Here is a 22098-nt window from a genome sequence, read left to right as displayed (position 1 = left end):
ACTGATTTGTAAATTACTTCTATTTAAATATCTTAATCATCCCAGTAGTTATCAGCTGCTGTATGCTCCAGAGGAAGTTATTTTCTTTTTTAAAGGGGTACTCCGGTGGAATTTTTTTTTTTTTTAAATCAACTGGTGTCAGAAAGTTAAGCAGATTTGTAAACTACTTCTTTTAAAAAATCTTTACCCTTCCAGGACTTTTTAGCAGCTGTATGCTACAGAGGAAATTCTTTTCTTTTTTAATTTTTATTTTTTTGTCTTGTCCACAGTGCTCTCTGCTGACACCTGATGCCCTTATCAGGAACTGTCCAGAGCAGGAGAAAATCCCCATAGCAAACCTAAGCTGCTCTGGACAGTTCCTGATACGGGCATCAGGTGTCAGCCAAGAGCACTATGGACAAGACATAAAAAAGCAATTAAAAAAGAAAATTATTTCCTCCATAGCATACAGCTGCTTAAAAGTACTGGAAGGGTAAAGATTTTTAAATAGAAGTCATTTACAAATCTGTTTAATTTTCTGGCACCAGTTGATTGAAAAAAAAAATAATGTTTTCCACCAGATTACCCCTTTAATTTATTTTCTGTGCTCTCTGCTGACACATCTGTCCATGTTGGGAACTGTCCAGAGCAGGAGAGGTTTGCTATGGGGATTTGCTCCTGCTCTGGACAGTTCCTGACATGGGCAGAGGTGTCAGCAGAGAGCACTGTGGTCAGACAGAAATGAAATTGCCCTGTAGTATACAGCAGCTGATAAAGTACTGGAAGGATTAAGATTTTATATAGAAGTAATTTACAAATCTGTATAACTTTCTGGAATCAGTTAATTAAAAAAAAAAAAAATTTCCACTGGAGTACCCCTTTAAAGGAGAACTGTAGTGCAATATAACTTATCCCCTATCCGAAGGATAGGGGATAAGTTATATTGCACTACAGTTCTCCTTTAAGCTTCAATGACATAAGTCAATAAGACTGGAAACCCCTTTATTTAGATAAGTATTTTATATACCCACCATATCCGAAAAAAAATCCTGCAGTTTTTTGCTTCCATTCGAAAATATCTCTCCTGCGTTTTGATTGGATAATTTTTTTGACCATTTCAAAAATGAGTGAATGAATAGGACGACAAGTCGGTGGTGAATTAGTGTAACCAACGTCTGTAGAAAAAAAGATATTCGTATTATTATTATTATTACCTTAACTTAAAATTCACAACCCCCTTGTATTAAAGGGGTACTCCACTAGAAAACATTTTTTTTAAATCAACTGGTGCCAGAAAGTTAAACAGATTTGTAAATTACTTCTATTTAAACATTTTAATCCATCCAGGACTTATCAGCTGTTGTATACTCCACAGGATGTTCTTTTCTTTTTGAATTTCCTTTCTGTCAGACCACAGTGCTCTCTGATGACACCTCTGTCCATTTTAGGAACTGTCCAGAGTAGAAAACCCCATAGAAAACCTCTCCTGCTCTGGGCAGTTTCTAAAATGGACAGAGGTGTCAGCAGAGAGCACTGTGGTCAGACAGAAAGGAAATTCAAAAAGAAAACCTCAAAATGGAGTATACAGCAACTGATAAGTACTGGAAGGATTCAAGGGGTACTCCGTTGGAATTATCTTTTTTTTTTTTTAGATCAACTGGTGCCAGAAAGTTACACAGATTAGTAAATGAGTTCAATTAAAAAATCTTTACCCTTCCAGTACTTTTTAGCAGCTGTATGCTACAGAGGAAATTCTTTTCTTTTTTAATTTCTTTTTTGTCTTGTCCACAGTGCTCTCCGCTGACACCTCTGTCCGTGTCAGGAACTGTCCAGAGAAAAATAGGTTTGCAATGGGGTTTTTCTCCTGCTCTGGACAGTTCCTGATACGGGCATCAGGTGTCAGCAGAGAGCACTGTGGACAGGACAAAAAAGAAATTCAAAAAGAAAATAATTTCCTCTGTAGCATACAGCTGCTAAAAAGTACTGGAAGGGTAAAGATTTTTTTAATAGAAGTAATTTACAGATTTGTTTAACTTTCTGGCACCAGTTGATTTAAAAAAAATAAAATAAAAATAAATGTTTTCCACTGGAGTACCCCTTTGAGCTGATTTCTTTCTGGTCCAGTGATCAGGTGATATGATCAGGGGAAACTGTGGGAGAGCACACATTTCCACCTACAGCGGCCACTGCAGGGTAAGTGTAGTATTACATGGTTGGGGGCCTTTCAAATAAATAAGCAACCATGAAATACAAAGGTCAAAAACTTTGCAGTAGCTCTCCGCTTTTGCTTATAATTGAGTGTCCCAATTTTTGGGCAACTTTGGGTTCAGTTGGTCTCAGACATGCAGGAACTGTTGACTGAAAGTGTGAGACAGCGACAGGAATGGTGGTCGGGGGTCATTATATTTCCCCAAGGTACTTTTCATATGTAGCAACCAGGTTTCAGAAGGCGCATATCACATCTGGGGAAAGCTGGATGATGTGTGGGAAATCCAGCAAGGAACTAAAAGCTAGAGAGGCCGAGAGGGTCCTCACAATCTGCAGCCTTAAAAAGTGGGAGGTTACTCCTTTTGTTTTGTCGAGTGGCTGGTAGTAAGCCACTTGATTTGTTTTATGCCAATGTGAATATAGCTGTATTTTATTTTTGGACAATGAACTGCAGGAGAAGCCCCACATTTAAACGGTGTCACTGTCTCTGACTGGTGTCCACTTAGGCTTCTTTCACACTACAAAATCCTCCGTTTTTAAACATCCGTAGGAAGATCCGTGTGAAAATCAGCTGAAAACGGCAGTAACAAAATTCTATACGTCCGTTAGAAAATCCAATTATAGTCTATGGGATTTTCTAATATCCGTATGAGTCCGTTATCGTCCGTTATTGATAACGGACGTTAGTTTGTTACGGAAGACAGTTACAGAAGAAATAGCTCATGAACTATTTCTTCCGTTACAAACTAACCTCCGTTATCAATAACGGTCTATAACGGACTCATACGGATATTAGAAAATCCCATAGACTATAATTGGATTTTCTAATGGACGTATAGAATTTTGTTACTGCCGTTTTCAGCTGATTTTCACACGGATCTTCCTACAGATGTTTAAAAACGGAGGATTTTGTAGTGTGAAAGAAGCCTTACAAAAATCTAATTTCTAAGAGTTTGCCCAAGATAAGGTGGAGGACTGAGGGAAAGAATTATAACCAATGAAGGATAAGTGTTACGCCGAGCGCTCCGGGTCCCCGCTCCTCCCCGGAGCGCTCGCTACACTCCTCTCACTGCAGCGCTCCGGTCGGTTCCACGGACCCGGGGCGCTGCGATACCGCCTCTGGCCGGGATGCGATTCGCGATGCGGGTAGCGCCCGCTCGCGATGCGCACCCCGGCTCCCGTACCTGACTCGCTCTCCGTCAGTTCTGTCCCGGCGCGCGCGGCCCCGCTCCCTAGGGCGCGCGCGCGCCGGGTCTTTGCGATTTAAAGGGCCACTGCGCCGCTGATTGGCGCAGTGGTTCCAATTAGTGTTTACACCTGTGCACTTCCCTATATCACCTCACTTCCCCTTCACTCCCTCGCCGGATCTTGTTGCCTTAGTGCCAGTGAAAGCGTTTCCTTGTGTGTTCCTAGCCTGTGTTCCAGACCTCCTGCCGTTGCCCCTGACTACGATCCTTGCTGCCTGCCCCGACCTTCTGCTACGTCCGACCTTGCTTCTGTCTACTCCCTTGTACCGCGCCTATCTTCAGCAGCCAGAGAGGTTGAGCCGTTGCTAGGGGATACGACCTGGTCACTACCGCCGCAGCAAGACCATCCCGCTTTGCGGCGGGCTCTGGTGAAAACCAGTAGTGACTTAGAACCGATCCTCTAGCACGGTCCACGCCAATCCCTCTCTGGCACAGAGGATCCACTACCTGCCAGCCGGCATCGTGACAGTAGATCCGGCCATGGATCCCGCTGAAGTTCCTCTGCCAGTTGTCGCTGACCTCACCACGGTGGTCGCCCAGCAGTCACAACAGATTGCGCAACAAGGCCAACAGCTGTCTCAACTGACTGTTATGCTACAACAGTTACTACCACAGCTCCAGCAACCATCTCCTCCGCCAGCTCCTGTACCTCCCCCGCAGCGAGTGGCCGCTTCTGGACTACGACTATCCTTGCCGGATAAATTTGATGGGGACTCTAAGTTTTGCCGTGGCTTCCTTTCCCAATGTTCATTACACTTGGAGATGATGTCGGACCAGTTCCCCACTGAAAGGTCTAAGGTGGCTTTCGTAGTCAGCCTGCTGTCCGGAAAAGCCCTGGCTTGGGCCACACCGCTCTGGGACCGCAATGACCCCGTCACTGCCTCTGTACACTCCTTCTTCTCGGAAATTCGAAGTGTCTTCGAGGAACCTGCCCGAGCCTCTTCTGCTGAGACTGCCCTGTTGAACCTGGTCCAGGGTAATTCTTCCGTTGGCGAGTATGCCGTACAATTCCGTACTCTTGCTTCTGAATTATCCTGGAACAATGAGGCCCTCTGCGCGACCTTTAAAAAAGGCCTATCCAGCAACATTAAAGATGTTCTGGCCGCACGAGAGATGCCTGCTAATCTTCATGAACTTATTCACCTAGCCACTCGCATTGACATGCGTTTTTCCGAAAGGCGTCAGGAGCTCCGCCAAGATATGGACTCTGTTCGCACGAGGCGTTTCTTCTCCTCGGCTCCTCTCTCCTCTGGTTCCCTGCAATCTGCTCCTGTGCCTCCCGCCGTGGAGGCTATGCAGGTCGACCGGTCTCGCCTGACATCTCAAGAGAGGACACGACGCCGCATGGAGAACCTCTGCCTGTACTGTGCTAGTACCGAACACTTCCTGAGGGATTGTCCTATCCGCCCTCCCCGCCTGGAAAGACGTACCCTGACTCCGCACAAAGGTGAGACAATCCTTGATGTCCACTCTGCTTCTCCACGTCTTACTGTGCCTGTGCAGATGTCTGCCTCTGCCTTCTCCTTCTCTTCTGTGGCCTTCTTGGACTCTGGATCTGCAGGAAATTTTATTTTGGCCTCTCTCGTCAACAGGTTCAACATCCCAGTGACCAGTCTCTCCAGACCCCTTTACATCAATTGTATAAACAATGAAAGATTGGACTGTTCCATACGTTTCCGCACGGAGCCCCTTCTAATGAGCATCGGATCTCATCATGAGAGGATTGAACTTTTGGTCCTCCCCAATTGCACCTCGGAAATTCTCCTTGGACTTCCCTGGCTTCAACTTCATTCCCCAACCCTGGATTGGTCCACTGGGGAGATCAAGAGTTGGGGGCCCTCTTGTTCCAAGGACTGTCTAAAACCGGTTCCCAGTAACCCTTGCCGTAACTCTCTGCTTCCTCCAGTAACCGGTCTCCCTAAGGCCTATATGGACTTCGCGGATGTTTTCTGCAAAAAACAAGCGGAGACTCTACCTCCTCACAGGCCTTATGATTGTCCTATCGACCTCCTCCCGGGCACTACTCCACCCCGGGGCAGAATTTATCCTCTCTCTGCCCCAGAGACTCTTGCCATGTCTGAATACGTCCAGGAGAATCTAAAAAAGGGCTTTATCCGTAAATCCTCCTCTCCTGCCGGAGCCGGATTTTTCTTTGTGTCCAAAAAAGATGGCTCTCTACGTCCTTGCATTGACTACCGCGGACTTAATAAAATCACGGTTAAGAACCGCTACCCCTTACCCCTCATCTCTGAACTCTTTGATCGCCTCCAAGGTGCCCACATCTTTACTAAATTGGACTTAAGAGGCGCCTATAACCTCATCCGCATCAGAGAGGGGGATGAGTGGAAAACAGCATTTAACACCAGAGATGGACACTTTGAGTATCTGGTCATGCCCTTTGGCCTGTGCAACGCCCCTGCTGTCTTCCAAGACTTTGTTAATGAAATTTTTCGTGATCTGTTATACTCCTGTGTTGTTGTATATCTTGATGATATCCTAATTTTTTCGGCCAATCTAGAAGAACACCGCCAGCATGTCCGTATGGTTCTTCAGAGACTTCGTGACAATCAACTCTATGCTAAAATTGAGAAATGTCTGTTTGAATGCCAATCTCTTCCTTTTCTAGGATACTTGGTCTCTGGCCAGGGACTACAAATGGATCCAGATAAACTCTCTGCCGTCTTAGATTGGCCACGCCCCTCCGGACTCCGTGCCATCCAACGTTTTTTGGGGTTCGCCAATTATTACAGGCAATTTATTCCACATTTTTCTACCATTGTGGCTCCTATCGTGGCTTTAACCAAAAAAAATGCCGATCCCAAGTCTTGGCCTCCTCAAGCAGAAGACTCCTTTAAACGGCTCAAGTCTGCCTTTTCTTCGGCTCCCGTGCTCTCCAGACCTGACCCATCTAAACCCTTCCTATTGGAGGTTGATGCCTCCTCAGTGGGAGCTGGAGCTGTCCTTCTACAAAAAAACTCTTCCGGGCATGCTGTTACTTGTGGGTTTTTTTCTAGGACCTTCTCTCCGGCGGAGAGGAACTACTCCATCGGGGATCGAGAGCTTCTAGCCATTAAATTAGCACTTGAGGAATGGAGGCATCTGCTGGAGGGATCAAGATTTCCAGTTATTATTTACACCGATCACAAGAACCTCTCATACCTCGAGTCTGCCCAACGGCTGAATCCTCGTCAGGCCAGGTGGTCTCTGTTCTTTGCCCGATTTAATTTTGAAATTCACTTTCGGCCTGCTGATAAGAACATTAGGGCCGATGCTCTCTCTCGTTCCTCAGATGCTTCTGAAATTGAACTCTCCCCTCAACACATCATTCCTCCTGACTGCCTGATTTCCACTTCTCCAGCCTCCATCAGGCAAACTCCTCCAGGAAAGACCTTTGTTTCTCCACGCCAACGCCTCGGAATCCTCAAATGGGGTCACTCCTCCCATCTCGCAGGTCATGCGGGCATCAAGAAATCTGTGCAACTCATCTCTCGCTTCTATTGGTGGCCGACTCTAGAGACTGATGTGGTGGACTTTGTGCGAGCCTGCACTATCTGTGCCCGGGATAAGACTCCTCGCCAGAAGCCCGCTGGTTTTCTTCTTCCTCTGCCTGTTCCCGAACAACCTTGGTCTCTGATTGGTATGGATTTTATTACTGACTTACCCCCATCCCATGGCAACACTGTTATTTGGGTGGTCGTTGATCGATTCTCCAAAATGGCACATTTCATCCCTCTTCCTGGTCTTCCTTCAGCGCCTCAGTTGGCTAAACAATTTTTTGTACACATTTTTCGTCTTCACGGGTTGCCTACGCAGATCGTCTCGGATAGAGGCGTCCAATTTGTGTCTAAATTCTGGAGGGCTCTCTGTAAACAACTCAAGATTAAATTAAATTTTTCTTCTGCATACCATCCTCAATCCAATGGACAAGTAGAAAGAATTAACCAGATCTTGGGTGACTATTTACGACATTTTGTTTCCTCCCGCCAGGATGACTGGGCAGATCTTCTACCTTGGGCCGAATTCTCCTATAATTTCAGAATCTCTGAATCTTCCTCCAAATCCCCGTTTTTCGTGGTGTACGGCCGTCACCCTCTTCCCCCCCTCCCTACCCCCTTGCCCTCTGGTCTGCCCGCTGTGGATGAAATTTCTCGTGATCTTTCCATCATATGGAGAGAGACCCAAAATTCTCTCTTACAGGCTTCTTCACGCATGAAGAGATTCGCGGATAAGAAAAGAAGAGCTCCTCCCATTTTTTCCCCTGGAGACAAGGTATGGCTCTCCGCCAAATATGTCCGCTTCCGTGTCCCTAGCTATAAGTTGGGACCACGCTATCTTGGTCCTTTCAAGATTTTGCGCCAGATTAATCCTGTCTCTTACAAACTTCTTCTTCCTCCTTCTCTTCGTATTCCTAATGCCTTTCATGTTTCTCTTCTTAAACCACTTATCATTAACCGTTTCTCTCCCAAATCTGTTCCCCCCACTCCTGTCTCCGGCTCCTCGGACATCTTCTCCGTCAAAGAAATTTTAGCATCTAAAAAGGTCAGAGGGAAAACCTTCTTTCTAGTGGATTGGGAGGGTTGTGGTCCTGAAGAGAGGTCCTGGGAACCTGAGGACAATATCCTGGACAAAAGTCTGGTCCTCAGGTTCTCAGGCTCCAAGAAGAGGGGGAGACCCAAGGGGGGGGGTACTGTTACGCCGAGCGCTCCGGGTCCCCGCTCCTCCCCGGAGCGCTCGCTACACTCCTCTCACTGCAGCGCTCCGGTCGGTTCCACGGACCCGGGGCGCTGCGATACCGCCTCTGGCCGGGATGCGATTCGCGATGCGGGTAGCGCCCGCTCGCGATGCGCACCCCGGCTCCCGTACCTGACTCGCTCTCCGTCAGTTCTGTCCCGGCGCGCGCGGCCCCGCTCCCTAGGGCGCGCGCGCGCCGGGTCTTTGCGATTTAAAGGGCCACTGCGCCGCTGATTGGCGCAGTGGTTCCAATTAGTGTTTACACCTGTGCACTTCCCTATATCACCTCACTTCCCCTTCACTCCCTCGCCGGATCTTGTTGCCTTAGTGCCAGTGAAAGCGTTTCCTTGTGTGTTCCTAGCCTGTGTTCCAGACCTCCTGCCGTTGCCCCTGACTACGATCCTTGCTGCCTGCCCCGACCTTCTGCTACGTCCGACCTTGCTTCTGTCTACTCCCTTGTACCGCGCCTATCTTCAGCAGCCAGAGAGGTTGAGCCGTTGCTAGGGGATACGACCTGGTCACTACCGCCGCAGCAAGACCATCCCGCTTTGCGGCGGGCTCTGGTGAAAACCAGTAGTGACTTAGAACCGATCCTCTAGCACGGTCCACGCCAATCCCTCTCTGGCACAGAGGATCCACTACCTGCCAGCCGGCATCGTGACAATAAGCAGTTGTCTACTTTCTTTGGAAGGATACCGCAATGATAAGTTTCCCTGCTGCTGAACCCTTTAGCAATCAGCGATAATTAATAGGGAACTCAGCAATAGGTGTTCAATTTCCCTGCAGCACCACCACTGGAGAAACAAAGCATTGCAGAGCCAGGTCCTCCAGTTTGATTGATGCACATTGTAGCCACTTTTTGCTCAATAAAATGAAACATGATAAGTAATAGCACCTCACCTGGTCATTTTGAATATCCTCCTTTACTATCATGCGCTTTAAGCTTCTGAGGACGCTCTCGTACTGACCGCAGTTCTTCCGAAAGTAATTTTTGAAAGCTTCCTGAAAATGAGGAAAGACGCCGTTATCTGCTATTACTGTGTTTTTTCAACCAGTGTGCCTCCAGCTGTTGCAGAACTACAACTTCCAGCATGCCCGGACAGTCTTTGGCATGCTGAGAGTTTTGCAACAGCTGGAGGCACCCTGGTTGCGAAACAATGTGCTAATGCATAAGCTCACAGTTGCACAATATGGTGGTTTGTTTGGGAATATAAACCGCAATGTTTTGGAAGTGTTACCTTCAATGATGGTTTCAAGTTGCTCAGTATGAGGTCAATCCCTTTGTTCTCACATTCTCCAAGTAGTCTCCGAATTCTCTGTATTCCTGGGTCCTGTGGTGCTGCGTCCAAATTATTCATTGTGTTTCTAAATGGAGGGGAAATTTGTTTTTATCAGAACATTTATCCATGGGTGCATGGATACATGGAGGGGAGGTGTCAGCCACCGCTTCATGCACGGGTCTCCCCCCCCCCTTTCTGCGGACTGCCGTGACCCTAGCGTCTGGACCACTTATGTGATCTATAACTTATCTCCTATCCTTTATGTAGGGGATAAGTTTAAAGGGGCACTCCCGTGGAAAACTTTTATTTTTTTTTAATCAACTGGTGCCAGAATGTTAAACAAAATTAACTCAACCCCAGGGCCTTAGCCCGGGGTAAAAAAAACCTCAAATGCAAGCCCCCTAAAACTTGACTTTTATTCAATATTTGTTAAAATGGAAAATCCCTATGCAAAAATAGGTTAAAACTGATAACCTGATGATCAAGTATGTAACTGCTCTGACTGAGTCTAGCTGAAGCTGGGTCTGTATTCTAAAGTGTGGTATTATTAAGTGTTACATTTGAGAAGTTTTATAAGCAGAAGTTTAGAAAGCAGGAGTTGTAAGCAGGACCCACTGTAACTGTAAGTATTACACTCCCTTGATAAAAGTAGTTTTTCTTAATAGTTAATAACAGCTGTTTGTCACCAAGGATATGGACAGCAGGATTGGAGGTTTTCTTCAGTGCACATTGTGCCACATGTATACATCTCTGGAGCAGCAGCTTCAGGGTGAATACCGCTGTGACAAATGTGAGCATGTTGCCCACCTGGAAGCTCGTATTAGAGATCTAGAGGAGCAAAATGCAACATTGAGGGCGATTGACAATCTAACAGAGCAAGCAGTTAGTGGGGCAGAAATGGAGGTTGGAGAAACTAGCCAGGAGGCCCAAGTAGGGAGCTGGGTTAATGTAGTTAGAGGGACTGGAAAGGGGGCAAGGAAAAGGAAGGTCACTTCTGCTTCTGATCTCCCAAGTAAAATTGCCAAGTTGGGCGATGATGCGAGGGCCTCAGTATCAGAGATGGCAACCCTAGTGGATACTGGTCTCCCTAACAGCCGGGGGAACAGCTCAACTAGTAGTGTGGGGGATGGTAACGCAGGTAGGCCAAGACAGTTAGTTGTGGTAGGGGACTCTATAATCAGGAAGACGGATAGAATAATTTGTCGCCAAGACCACCTCAACCGAATGGTTTGCTGTCTCCCTGGTGCCAGGGTTCGGCATGTGGTGGAAAGGGTGGACAAATTACTAGGGGGGGCTGGGGATGACCCAGCTGTCGTGGTCCATGTGGGAACCAACGACAGAATACATGGTAGGTGGAGGTCCTTGAAGAATAATTACAAGGAACTAGGTGCCAAGCTGAAGGGAAGGACCTCTAAGGTTGTGTTCTCTGGAATACTTCCTGTGCCATGCGCATCGCAGGAAAGACAGCGGGAGCTTAGGGAGTTAAATGCATGGCTTAAGTCGTGGTGTGAGGGGGAAGGGTTTGGGTTTTTAGAGCACTGGGCTGACTTTTCATTGGGGTACAAACTCTATTCTACGGATAATTTGCACCTGAATGGAAGGGGGTCTGCTGTGCTGGGGGAGAGAATCCTGGAAGGGGTGGCTGAGTATTTAAACTAGGTGAGTGGGGGGAGGATAATAAAGCAATGAAAGCAGACAGTGGGATGGATAGGTTAGAGAGGGGTCAGGACATAATGGCGGGTGGAGAGGAGTCCTGTGGGGGGAGGTTAAGAACAGTGGATAAGGAGATTCATGCGTTACAAACCAGCTGTAAAAATAAATGTAGCCCGAAAAATTGTAATCCCAATAATTCAAAAAATTCCATTAGCCCCAATAACTCAATAACTACAATAAGCCCCATTAACTCAAAAAATACCATTAGCCCCAATAACTTAAATAGCAACGTTAGACGCAATAACGCAAAAAATCCCATTAGCCCCAATAACTTAAATAATAACGTTAGACCCAATAACTCAAAAAATCCCATTAGCCCCAATAACTTAAATAGTACAATTAGCCCTTATAACTCAAAAAATGACATTAACCCCAATAACTCTGAAAATCCCATTAGTGAGACTATATGTGTAAAACTTAATGGAAATGTAAAGTGTATGTTCACAAATGCCAGAAGCCTAGCAAATAAAATGGGGGAGCTTGAGGCCTTGATACTGGAGGAACATATTGATATAGTTGGGGTCACTGAGACATGGCTGGACTCCTCGCATGACTGGGCTGTTAATCTGCAGGGGTTTACATTGTTTCGCAAGGATAGAATGAACAGAAAAGGTGGTGGAGTCTGTCTGTATGTAAGAAGTGGTATGAAAGTCAATGTGAACGATGCCATAGTGTGTGATGATTCTGAGGAGGTGGAATCACTGTGGGTAGAATTACAAAAGGAGGGAAATACTGAAAAAATAATATTTGGTGTAATTTACAGACCCCCTAATATCACTGAAGAGATAGAAGGTCGGCTGTATAAACAAATAGAGAGGGCCGCCCGGGCAGGTACAGTGGTAATAATGGGAGATTTTAACTATCCAGATATAGATTGGGGTCCGGGGCTGGCTAAAACTACAAAGGGGAGAAAATTCCTAAATTTATTGCAGGATAATTTTATGGGCCAGTTTGTGGAGGACCCAACAAGAAGTGATGCCTTGTTGGATCTGATCATTTCCAACAACGCAGAGCTGGTTGGTAATGTAACTGTGAGGGAAAACCTTGGTAATAGCGACCACAATATAGTTACTTTTGACTTAAAATGTAGAAAACAAAGACAGACGGGGAAAGCAAAAACATATAACTTTAAAAAGGCAAATTTCCCTGGGCTGAGGGCTGCATTACAGGACATAGACTGGGGGGAGGTGTTCTCAAATACTGATACAGAAGGTAAATGGGACATCTTTAAATCTACTCTAAATAACTATACAGCTAAATATATACCAAAGGGGAACAAATATAAACGATTAAAACTAAATCCTACATGGCTGACAAATGAGGTTAAAAGAGCAATAAACAACAAAAAAATAGCCTTCAAAAAATACAAATCTGATGGGTCAGCTATAACATTTAAACAGTACAAAGAGCTTAATAAAATCTGCAAAAATGTAATAAAAACAGCAAAAATTCAAAATGAGAGACAGGTGGCCGAAGAAAGCAAAACTAATCCTAAATATTTTTTTAGATATATAAATACAAAAAAACCAAGGACAGAGCATGTAGGACCCCTTAATAATGATAATGGGGAGGTTGTCACGGGCGATCAAGAGAAGGCGGAGCTACTGAATGGGTTCTTTAGTTCTGTATATACTATGGAAGAAGGAGCTGACATTGGTCAGGTCAGTGCTGGTAACACATCATATAATGTATTGAACTGGCTTAATGTAGAGATGGTACAAGGTAAGTTAAGTAAAGTAAATGTAAGCAAATCTCCAGGGCCGGATGGACTACACCCAAGAGTTCTTAGAGAGGTAAGTTCAGTAATATCTGTACCCTTGTTCATGATATTTAGAGATTCTCTGGTGTCTGGTATTGTGCCAAGGGACTGGCGCAAGGCTAATGTGGTACCAATCTTCAAGAAGGGCTCTAGGTCTTCGCCAGGCAATTATAGACCGGTAAGTCTAACGTGCATTGTGGGTAAATTGTTTGAAGGATTTATAAGGGATTACATACAGGAATACATAGGGGATAATAGTATTATAAGTGATAGCCAGCATGGGTTTACTAAGGATAGAAGTTGTCAAACCAATCTAATTTGCTTTTATGAAGAGGTGAGTAGAAGCCTTGACAGAGGAATGGCTGTGGATATAGTGTTTCTGGATTTTGCCAAAGCATTTGATACTGTCCCTCACAGACATCTGACAGGTAAGTTAAGGTCCTTGGGCTTGGAAACTTTAGTTTGTAACTGGATTGAACACTGGCTCATGGATCGTACCCAGAGAGTGGTGGTAAATGATTCGTACTCTGATTGGTCCCCGGTTATTAGTGGTGTACCCCAAGGTTCAGTACTGGGCCCGCTGCTGTTTAATTTATTTATCAATGATATAGAGGATGGTATTAACAGCTCTGTTTCTATCTTTGCAGATGACACCAAGCTTTGTAGCACGGTACAGTCTATAGAGGATGTGCATAAGTTACAAGATGACTTGGATAGACTAAGTGTCTGGGCATCCACTTGGCAAATGAGGTTCAATGTGGATAAATGTAAAGTTATGCATCTGGGTACTAATAACCTGCATGCGTCGTATGTCTTAGGGGGGATTAAACTGGCAGAATCACTGGTAGAGAAGGATCTGGGTGTACTTGTAGATCACAGACTACAAAATAGCATGCAATGTCAGGCTGCTGCTTCCAAAGCCGGCAGGATATTGTCATGTATAAAAAGAGGCATGGACTCGAGGGGCAGGGGCATAATACTCCCCCTTTATAAAGCATTGGTACGGCCTCACCTGGAATATGCTGTTCAGTTTTGGTCGCCTGTTCATAAAAGGGACACTGCGGAGTTGGAAAGGGTGCAGAGACGCGCGACTAAACTAATATGGGGCATGGAACATCTTAGCTATGAGGAGCGATTAAAGGAGTTACAATTGTTTAGTCTTGAGAAGAGACGTTTAAGGGGGGATATGATAAACGTATATAAGTATATAAATGGCCCATACAAAAAATATGGAGAAAAACTGTTCCAGGTTAAACCCCCCCAAAGGACGAGGGGGCACTCCCTCCGTCTGGAGAAGAAAAGGTTTAGTCTAAAGGGGCGGCACGCCTTCTTTACCGTGAGGACTGTGAATTTATGGAACGGTCTACCTCAGGAACTGGTCACAGCAGGAACAATTAACAGCTTTAAAGCAGGGTTAGATACATTCCTGGAACAAAATAACATTAATGCTTATGCAGAATTATAAAACTACATCCCTTTCCCTTATCCCCTTACATCCTTCCCTTCAATCCCCTGGTTGGACTTGATGGACGTATGTCTTTTTTCAACCATACTAACTATGTAACTAACTATGTAACTATGTAACACACTTAATATAAGGAGAACACTTCTCCGCTTTCTAATAATGCAGCCCTGCAGTTGCCGCTGTGAATTGAACAATCAGGTATCGCTTAAAATATCACACTATTGCCGCCTCTACATGTTTCGCCGTATCAACGGCTTTCTCAAGAGGCAATGGTGGCCACCATTGCCTCTTGAGAAAGCTGTTGATACGGCGAAACATGTAGAGGTGGCAATAGTGTGATATTTTAAGCGATAGGAAATGCTTGGGGATGTTCTTCTGCTCTGGACAGTTCCTAAAATGGACAGTAGAGGGCAGCTGAGAGCACTGTGGTCGTGACAGAAGAGAAATCCAAAAAGAAAAGCATTTCCTCTGTAGTATACAGCCACTAATAAGTATTGGAAGGATTATGATTTTTTAATAGAAGTGATTTACAAATATGTTTAACTGTTTGGCACCAGTTGATAAAAAAAAAAGTTTTCCACCGGAGTACCCCTTTAATTTCACTACAGTACTCCTTCAATTGGAATTTAAGATATCTCTGATCCCAGCCACTGCAGGTGGGTTTCAGCTGTAAATTGCAGCCGGCTTCTGCTGTTTATGAAGCCAACGGCTGTCTGGGAATGCTGGAAGTTGTAGTTTTGCAACAGCTGGAGGCACACTGGTTGGGAAGCACTGGTCTAGCAGATAGCCTCCCCAGGAGATTGGAAACTGGATCCAAATAAAAGGCTATAGTTTTGGTAACAGATGTTACTATTTGCTTTTCAGTTGCCTTCCACACACTCATTTCACAGCCTAACTTAACTCTCTCATACCCAAAATAGGTTTATGGTAAATCTAAGCATCACATGAGCTCCCCCGCATTCTTGGTTATTGTCACTTTCCATATTACAGCTGTGCAGAACGTTATCTGTCATACTGATGTACTATTCTTCTGCTATAGCATGGCCAATAGCGATATTCTATAACCATCTTGTTGAACGTCAATGCTTTTAATGCTAATCTGCGCCAGGAAGGGAATGAAAGGCCCCACTGCCAAACCCGCATTTCATCTCATAAAAATCCAGGCCTGATCACATGACTTACCAAATTCCCTAGCAAGATAAATCTCGTCAAGGATTTATCTATCTCTGGATTCCCATATCTCCTTTCTGAAACCTGGTGTCCACATTCAACAGGTACTTTTGGAAAAGTATAGCGATCCCCAACCACCATTCCTGTCACTGGCGCACACTAACTTATGTGTATGGCCAACGTAAAGGGCTACTCCGGTGGAAATTTATTTTTATTTTTTAAATCAACTGGTGCCAGAAAGTTAAACAGACTTGTAAATTACTTCTATTAAAAAAATCTTAATCCTTCCAGTGCTTATTAGCTGCTGAATACTACAGAGGAAATTCTATTCTTTTTCGAACACTTTGCTCTCTGCTGACATCACGAGCACAGTGCTCTCTGCTGACACTTCCATTTAAGAACTTTCCAGAGTAGGAGAAAAACCCCACAGCAAACATATGCTGCTCTGGACAGTTCCTAAAATGGACAGAGGTGTCAGCAGAGAGCACTGTGCTCGTGATGTCAGCAGAGAGCACAGTCTTCCAAAAACAAAAGAATTTCCTCTGTAGTATTCAGCAGCTAATATGTACTGGAAGGATTAAGATTTTTAATAGAAGTAATATATTTAACTTTCTGGTACCAGTTGATTAAAAATTTTTTTTTTCCACCAGAGTACCCCTTTAAAGGAGATCTCCGGTATATTAAAACTTAACCCCTATCCTAATGGGTTTCAGATTGCGGGGGATCCCAGCAGTTGGATCTCCCGTACAGGGTCCCAGCTCTCCAAATGTTGCGTGGACAACCACACGAAGCGGCAGCCGACACACCCCCTGAATGCAGCTCTATGGGAGAGAGGTGCACTCAGCAATCTCCGGCTCTCTTATAGAGCTGCATTGAGGGGGTGTGTTGGCCGCCATTTTGTGCGGTGGTCAATGTGCCATTTGGATGGAGAACCGGGGCCCCGTACGGGAGATCGCGCGAGGGGGGGGGGGGGGGGCGCCTTAGCGGTCAGACCCCCACAATCTGAAACTGAGGATCCTTAAGATTGATAAGGATGACCATTATGATTTTGATTGCTGATCAATATAAATATATTAAAAATAATATATAATTTTCCTTATGAGACATATCAGCTTGCTATTTGCTTGTAACAAAGATGAGGACCTTGGGATGAGGCCAAAAGACGCAAGATAAAGAAGGAGTTGGAAGTTAGAGACAATACATTTGAAGAAATATAGACTGTGCAGAAGGACGAATACATCCTGAATTTTCTGGTAGAATAGGAAAATGGCAACATAAGTGACCTATGGCTAAGAAAGAAATGAATGCCTAATATGCTAATATATACAGATGCAATATTCATATATCCAATCAAAACATAACATGATGATTTTGAGGTGATAACTAACCTCCCCTTTTTTGACAAATGTAAAAGCCAATCTACTTCCGTATGATAAACAGAACTCCTTGGGACATTTCCTTAGCCAGTATGCTGAGAAGGAGATATAAACCAACATTTTGGTGTTTTTTGCTTGTGTCGACACTCAGCAGTTTACAGCGGCAGTCACTCACATTTTAAGGCCTCACCAGCAGCCGACCTTAACAGGATATTAAAGGGGCCTGATATTGAAACATTAATATGAATATGCTATCTGCTGTATTCATTTACCATACATAAACCTGAGTACAAGTATATGATCCATCTGCATTGGCATTCTGGCATTAAATTTGGGCAATTTGGTACCACCCGGGGGCCAAGAGTGTGTTAGGCGGCTCATAGTCATCAGTTTAGTAAGTGCACTACCTATTGGGTGACAGATCTCCAAGCATAAAGTAATATAATACAAGTTATATGATAAATACACTACACACTAAGCACATATTTATATAGATCCCATTGCTTTAGGCCTAGTGGTGGCTGCAAGCAGCCAAATATTTGTTATTTAAAGGGGTATTCCAGGCAAAAACTTTTTTTTTATATATCAACTGGCTCCGGAAAGTTAAACAGATTTGTAAATTACTTCTATTAAAAAATCTTAATCCTTCCAATAGTTATTAGCTTCTGAAGTTTTCTGTCTAACTGCTCAATGATGATGTCACGTCCCGGGAGCTGTGCATGATGGGAGAATATCCCCATAGGAACTGCACAGCTCCCAGGACGTGAGTCATCAGAAAGCAGTTAGACAGAAAACAACAACTCAACTTCAGAAGCTAATAACTATTGGAAGGATTAAGATTTTTTAATAGAAGTAATTTACAAATCTGTTTAACTTTCCGGAGCCAGTTGATATATATATATATACATATATATATATATATATATATATATATATAAATAAAGTTTTTGCCTGGAATACCCCTTTAAGTCTCCCCTATGGACCAGTGGTCTCAAAATGTGGCCCTCCAGATGTAAACCTCCCCTAAAGACCAGTGGTCTCAAACTGTGGCCCTCCATGTGGTAGCAAAACTTCAACTCCCAGCATGCCCGGACAGCCGTTGGCTGTCCGGGCATGCTGGGAGTTGAAGTTTTGCAACATCTGGAGGGCCACAGTTTGACACCACTGGTCTATAGGGGAGATTTATCAAAACCTGTGCAGAGGAAAAGTTGCTGAGTTGCCCATAGCAACCAATCAGATCGCTTCTTTCATTTTTCACAGGCATTTTCAAAAATGAAAGTAGTGACCTGATTGGTTGCTATGGGCAACTCAGCAACTTTTCCTCTGCCCAGGTTTTGATCAATCTCCCCCATTGTCTATCAATACAACGACAGATTGGCGAGCACCTTGGATTGTCATTGCTGTGCTTTGGAAACAGAAATATGTATTTACAGGAAGAGTCGTCTCCACATTTAGGACACGTCATTAGGGTCATAGTAAAACAATAATTTCCTATGATCGTTGTTTACATAGGGATCGGGGAACAGTGAAGGTAATAAATCTACATTACTTATTACTGTATAAATCATTCTGTCATTTATATTCCACAGAACTTATGGTTTGTGTGTTTCTATATGAATAGATACATAGATAGATAGATAGATAGTAGTAGAAGAAGAACAGCACAGCCAATAGAAGAAAAAAATTATTATCGTAAGGGGGTGCACGCAGCTCCTGGATCCTTGGTTAGGGGATCATCGTTCAAACAGAAGAAAAAATCTTGTCCACAGCACCAAAGTTCATAAAAAAATATGTGTTTTTTATTCCATAAAAGGTGTCAATACAACAGCGACGTTTCAGTCAGCTCAACCTGATGCTTGAGAAAGGTCAGGTTGAGCTGACTGAAACGTCGCTGTTGTATTGACACCTTTTATGGAATAAAAAACACATATTTTTTCATGAACTTTGGTGCTGTGGACAAGATTTTTTCTTTAGATAGATAGATAGATAGATAGATATGATAGATAGATAGATAGATAGATATGATAGATAGATAAATAGATAGATATATGAGATAGATAGATAGATATGATAGATAGATAGATATATGAGATAGATAGATAGATATATATGAGATAGATAGTTATGAGATAGATAGATAGATAGATATGAGATAGATAGATAGATATGAGATAGATAGATAGATATGAGATAGATAGATAGATACAGTGGGGATCAAAGGTTTGGGCACCCCAGGTAAAAATTTGTATTAATGTGCATAAAGAAGCCAAGGAAAGATTGAAAAATCTCCAAAAGGCATCAAATTACAAATTAAACATTCTTATAATATGTCAACAAAAGTTAGATTTTATTTCCATCATTTACACTTTCTAAATAACAGAAAACAAAAAAATGGCGTCTGCAAAAGTTTGGGCACCCTGCAGAGTTAATGTCTTGTACTGCCCCCTTTGGCAAGTATCACAGCTTGTAAACGCTTTTTGTAGCCAGCCAAGAGTCTTTCAATTCTTGTTTGAGGTATCTTTGCCCATTCTTCCTTACAAAAGTCTTCCAGTTCTTTCAGATTTCTGGGCTGTCTGTCACGCACTGCTCTTTTAAGGTCTATCCATAGATTTTCAATTATGTTGAGGTCAGTAGATTGTGAAGGCCATGGAAAAACCTTCAGTTTACGCCTCTTGATGTAATCCCCCATGGATTTTGAGGTGTGTTTAGGATCATTATCCATTTGTAGAAGTCATCCTCTCTTTAACTTCAGCTTTTTCACAGATGGCATCAAGTTAGCATCCAAAATTTGCTGAAATGTATTGAATCCATTTTTCCTTCTACTCGTGAGATGTTCCCTGTGCCACTGGCTGCAATACAACCCCAAAGGATGATTGATCCACCCCCATGCTTAATCGTTGGACAGAGGTTCTTTTAATTAAATTCTGTTCCCCTTCTCCAAACTTTGCTAATTCCGGCCAAAAAGTTTAATTTTAACTTCATCGGTCCAAAGAACTTGTTTCCAAAATGCATCAGGCTTGTCTATATGTTCATTTGCAAAGTTCAAACGCTGATTTTTGTGGTGATGACGTAGAAGAGGTTTTCTTCTGTTGACTCTTCCATGATGACCATATTTGTACAAGTATCTCTTTATAGTGGAATAGTGTACCACAACTCCAGTGTCTGCCAGATCTTTCTGGAGGGATTGTGCAGTCAAACGTGGGCTTTGAATTGTTTTTCTCACAATCCTGCAAGCTATTCTGTCTGATATTTTTCTTGGTCTTCCAGATCTTGCTTTAACTTCCACTGTTCCTGATGACTGCCATTTCTTAATTACATTCCGAACAAAGGATATTGACGTCTGAAAACGTTTTGCTATCTTCTTATAGCCTTCTCCAGCTTTGTGAGCATCAACTATTTTCAGTTTCAGATTTCTAGACAACTGCATAGAAGAACCCATGGTGCTGATTGTTGGGGCAAGGCCAGATGAGTCTGGGCATTTAAAACCTTTGAGATTGACATCACCTGGTCTTCCCAGATGATGATTGAGAACAATCCATTACACTGGCAGGACTCAGCTTTGCAAAGGGGGCAGTGCATGCTATAAATTCTGCAGGGTGCCCCAAACTTTTGCAGACGCCATTTTTTTGTTATCTGTTATTTTGAAAGTGTAAATGATGGAAATAAAATCTAACTTTTGTTGACATATTATAAGAATGTCTAATCTGTAATTTGATGCCTTTTGGAGATTTTTCCATCTTTCCTTGGCTTTATGCACATTAATACACATTTTTACCTGGGGTGCCCAAACTTTTGATCCCCACTGTATGAGATAGATAGAGACAAATTTTAAAATATTAAAGACATAAATGGCAATTACCGTAAAATGCAGCAATTCTTAACAATTCTTATCCCAACGCAAATCCCATTCTCAGAGGTCAGTCCTCCTAGTTTCTCAGTTAGGAATGTTTTATATCTATAGAGAAAGCATACACATAGATATATATATTAGCCCAGTGTAGGCTCATGTGGCGTTCCCGCTCCCGCGCTGCATTATACACTTCCCTCCTGGTCACAGTTTTGTGCAGTTTGTTTGTTCCCAATTCTGAAAAGTTTGAACTGTGAAACCATAATATTTAGACTTTTTTTTTTGCACACATTGCTCCATGCCCATTCCTACTGCCGCAGTTAGACACAAGTAGTTGCTGGCACTTCTATACACAGCGCCATTCTTGTCCTAAGATTGATCCAGAGAAAACAGAGCCCTATGATGGCTGCATGAGGCTTAAGTTGGAGTGCACTTTAAGGCTAAGTTTCTACTTGGTTTTTTGTCCTGCGTTTTTTGGTTTGAAAAAAAAAACGACTGAAAAAACGCCAGTGCAATTTCCTGCGTCTGGCGTTTTTTCTGGTGTTTTTTCATTTGTGTGGAAATTGCATTTATGGCCCCTTCAGCCCCATTTTTTTTTTTTTTTGGGACCCAAAATTTGTTGGGTACCACAAGAAAAAAAAAATAGATGCAGCAGTGATGGAAAAATAATGTATTTAACTTTATATTTTTTACAACAAAATTTTTATAAATTTTTAATAAAGTGTGTGTGTGTTTCACTTTTTTTTTTTAAGGTATTACTACTACTCCCAGCATGGAACACACTGTTCCATGATGGGAGTAGTAGTACTGGTACTAATAGCCATAACGCCCGTTGCGATCGTCCATAATATTGCAGAGATGCGGCTCTATACAGCGCTCACATCTCTGCACTATACTTCGGCCAGTGATGTGAATAGAACATAACTCATTCATATTTTCCGCCCAGAGTGGTGATTGGCCGGATGGTTGCAGCCAATCAAAGCTCTCTGCGGGAAATATGAATGAGTGATGTTCTATTCACATCACTGGCCGGAGTATAGTGCAGAAATGTGAGTGTTGTATAGAGCCGCTCTACATCTCTGCTATAGATAGGACGATCGCATCGGGTGTCAGGAGTGATACCCACTGTGATCTGTCTATTAATGCAGGTACTATCACTTCCATCATGGAGCACACTCTGTTCCATGTTGGGAGTAGTAGCACCTGCAGTTAAGGAAAGATCACAGCGGATGTCTCTCCTGACACCCGCTGTGATCTTCTTGTATAATGTATAGATGCGGCCGGCCGCTCCTCTATGGTCCCCTCCCCTGGAGTATATATACA

At 43.5% G+C, this 22098-nt stretch overlaps 1 protein-coding gene across 1 annotated transcript in view; it reads right to left on the bottom strand.

Annotated features, from left to right (window-relative positions):
- The window catches only part of LOC130295223 (uncharacterized), a 46867-nt gene that overhangs the window by 5269 nt on the left and 19500 nt on the right, over positions 1-22098 (bottom strand). The window contains exons 6-9 of the mRNA XM_056545740.1: positions 20788-20883; positions 9404-9530; positions 9066-9167; positions 1011-1154 (exon numbers count right to left, since the gene is read on the bottom strand). Coding sequence (XP_056401715.1) covers positions 1011-1154; positions 9066-9167; positions 9404-9530; positions 20788-20883 — 469 coding nt within the window. The remainder of the gene's footprint in view (positions 1-1010; positions 1155-9065; positions 9168-9403; positions 9531-20787; positions 20884-22098) is intronic.

Source organism: Hyla sarda, chromosome 11 (assembly GCF_029499605.1).
Source record: "Hyla sarda isolate aHylSar1 chromosome 11, aHylSar1.hap1, whole genome shotgun sequence".
Lineage (NCBI taxonomy): Eukaryota > Metazoa > Chordata > Amphibia > Anura > Hylidae > Hyla > Hyla sarda.
This window is presented reverse-complemented; position numbering and strand designations above follow the sequence as displayed.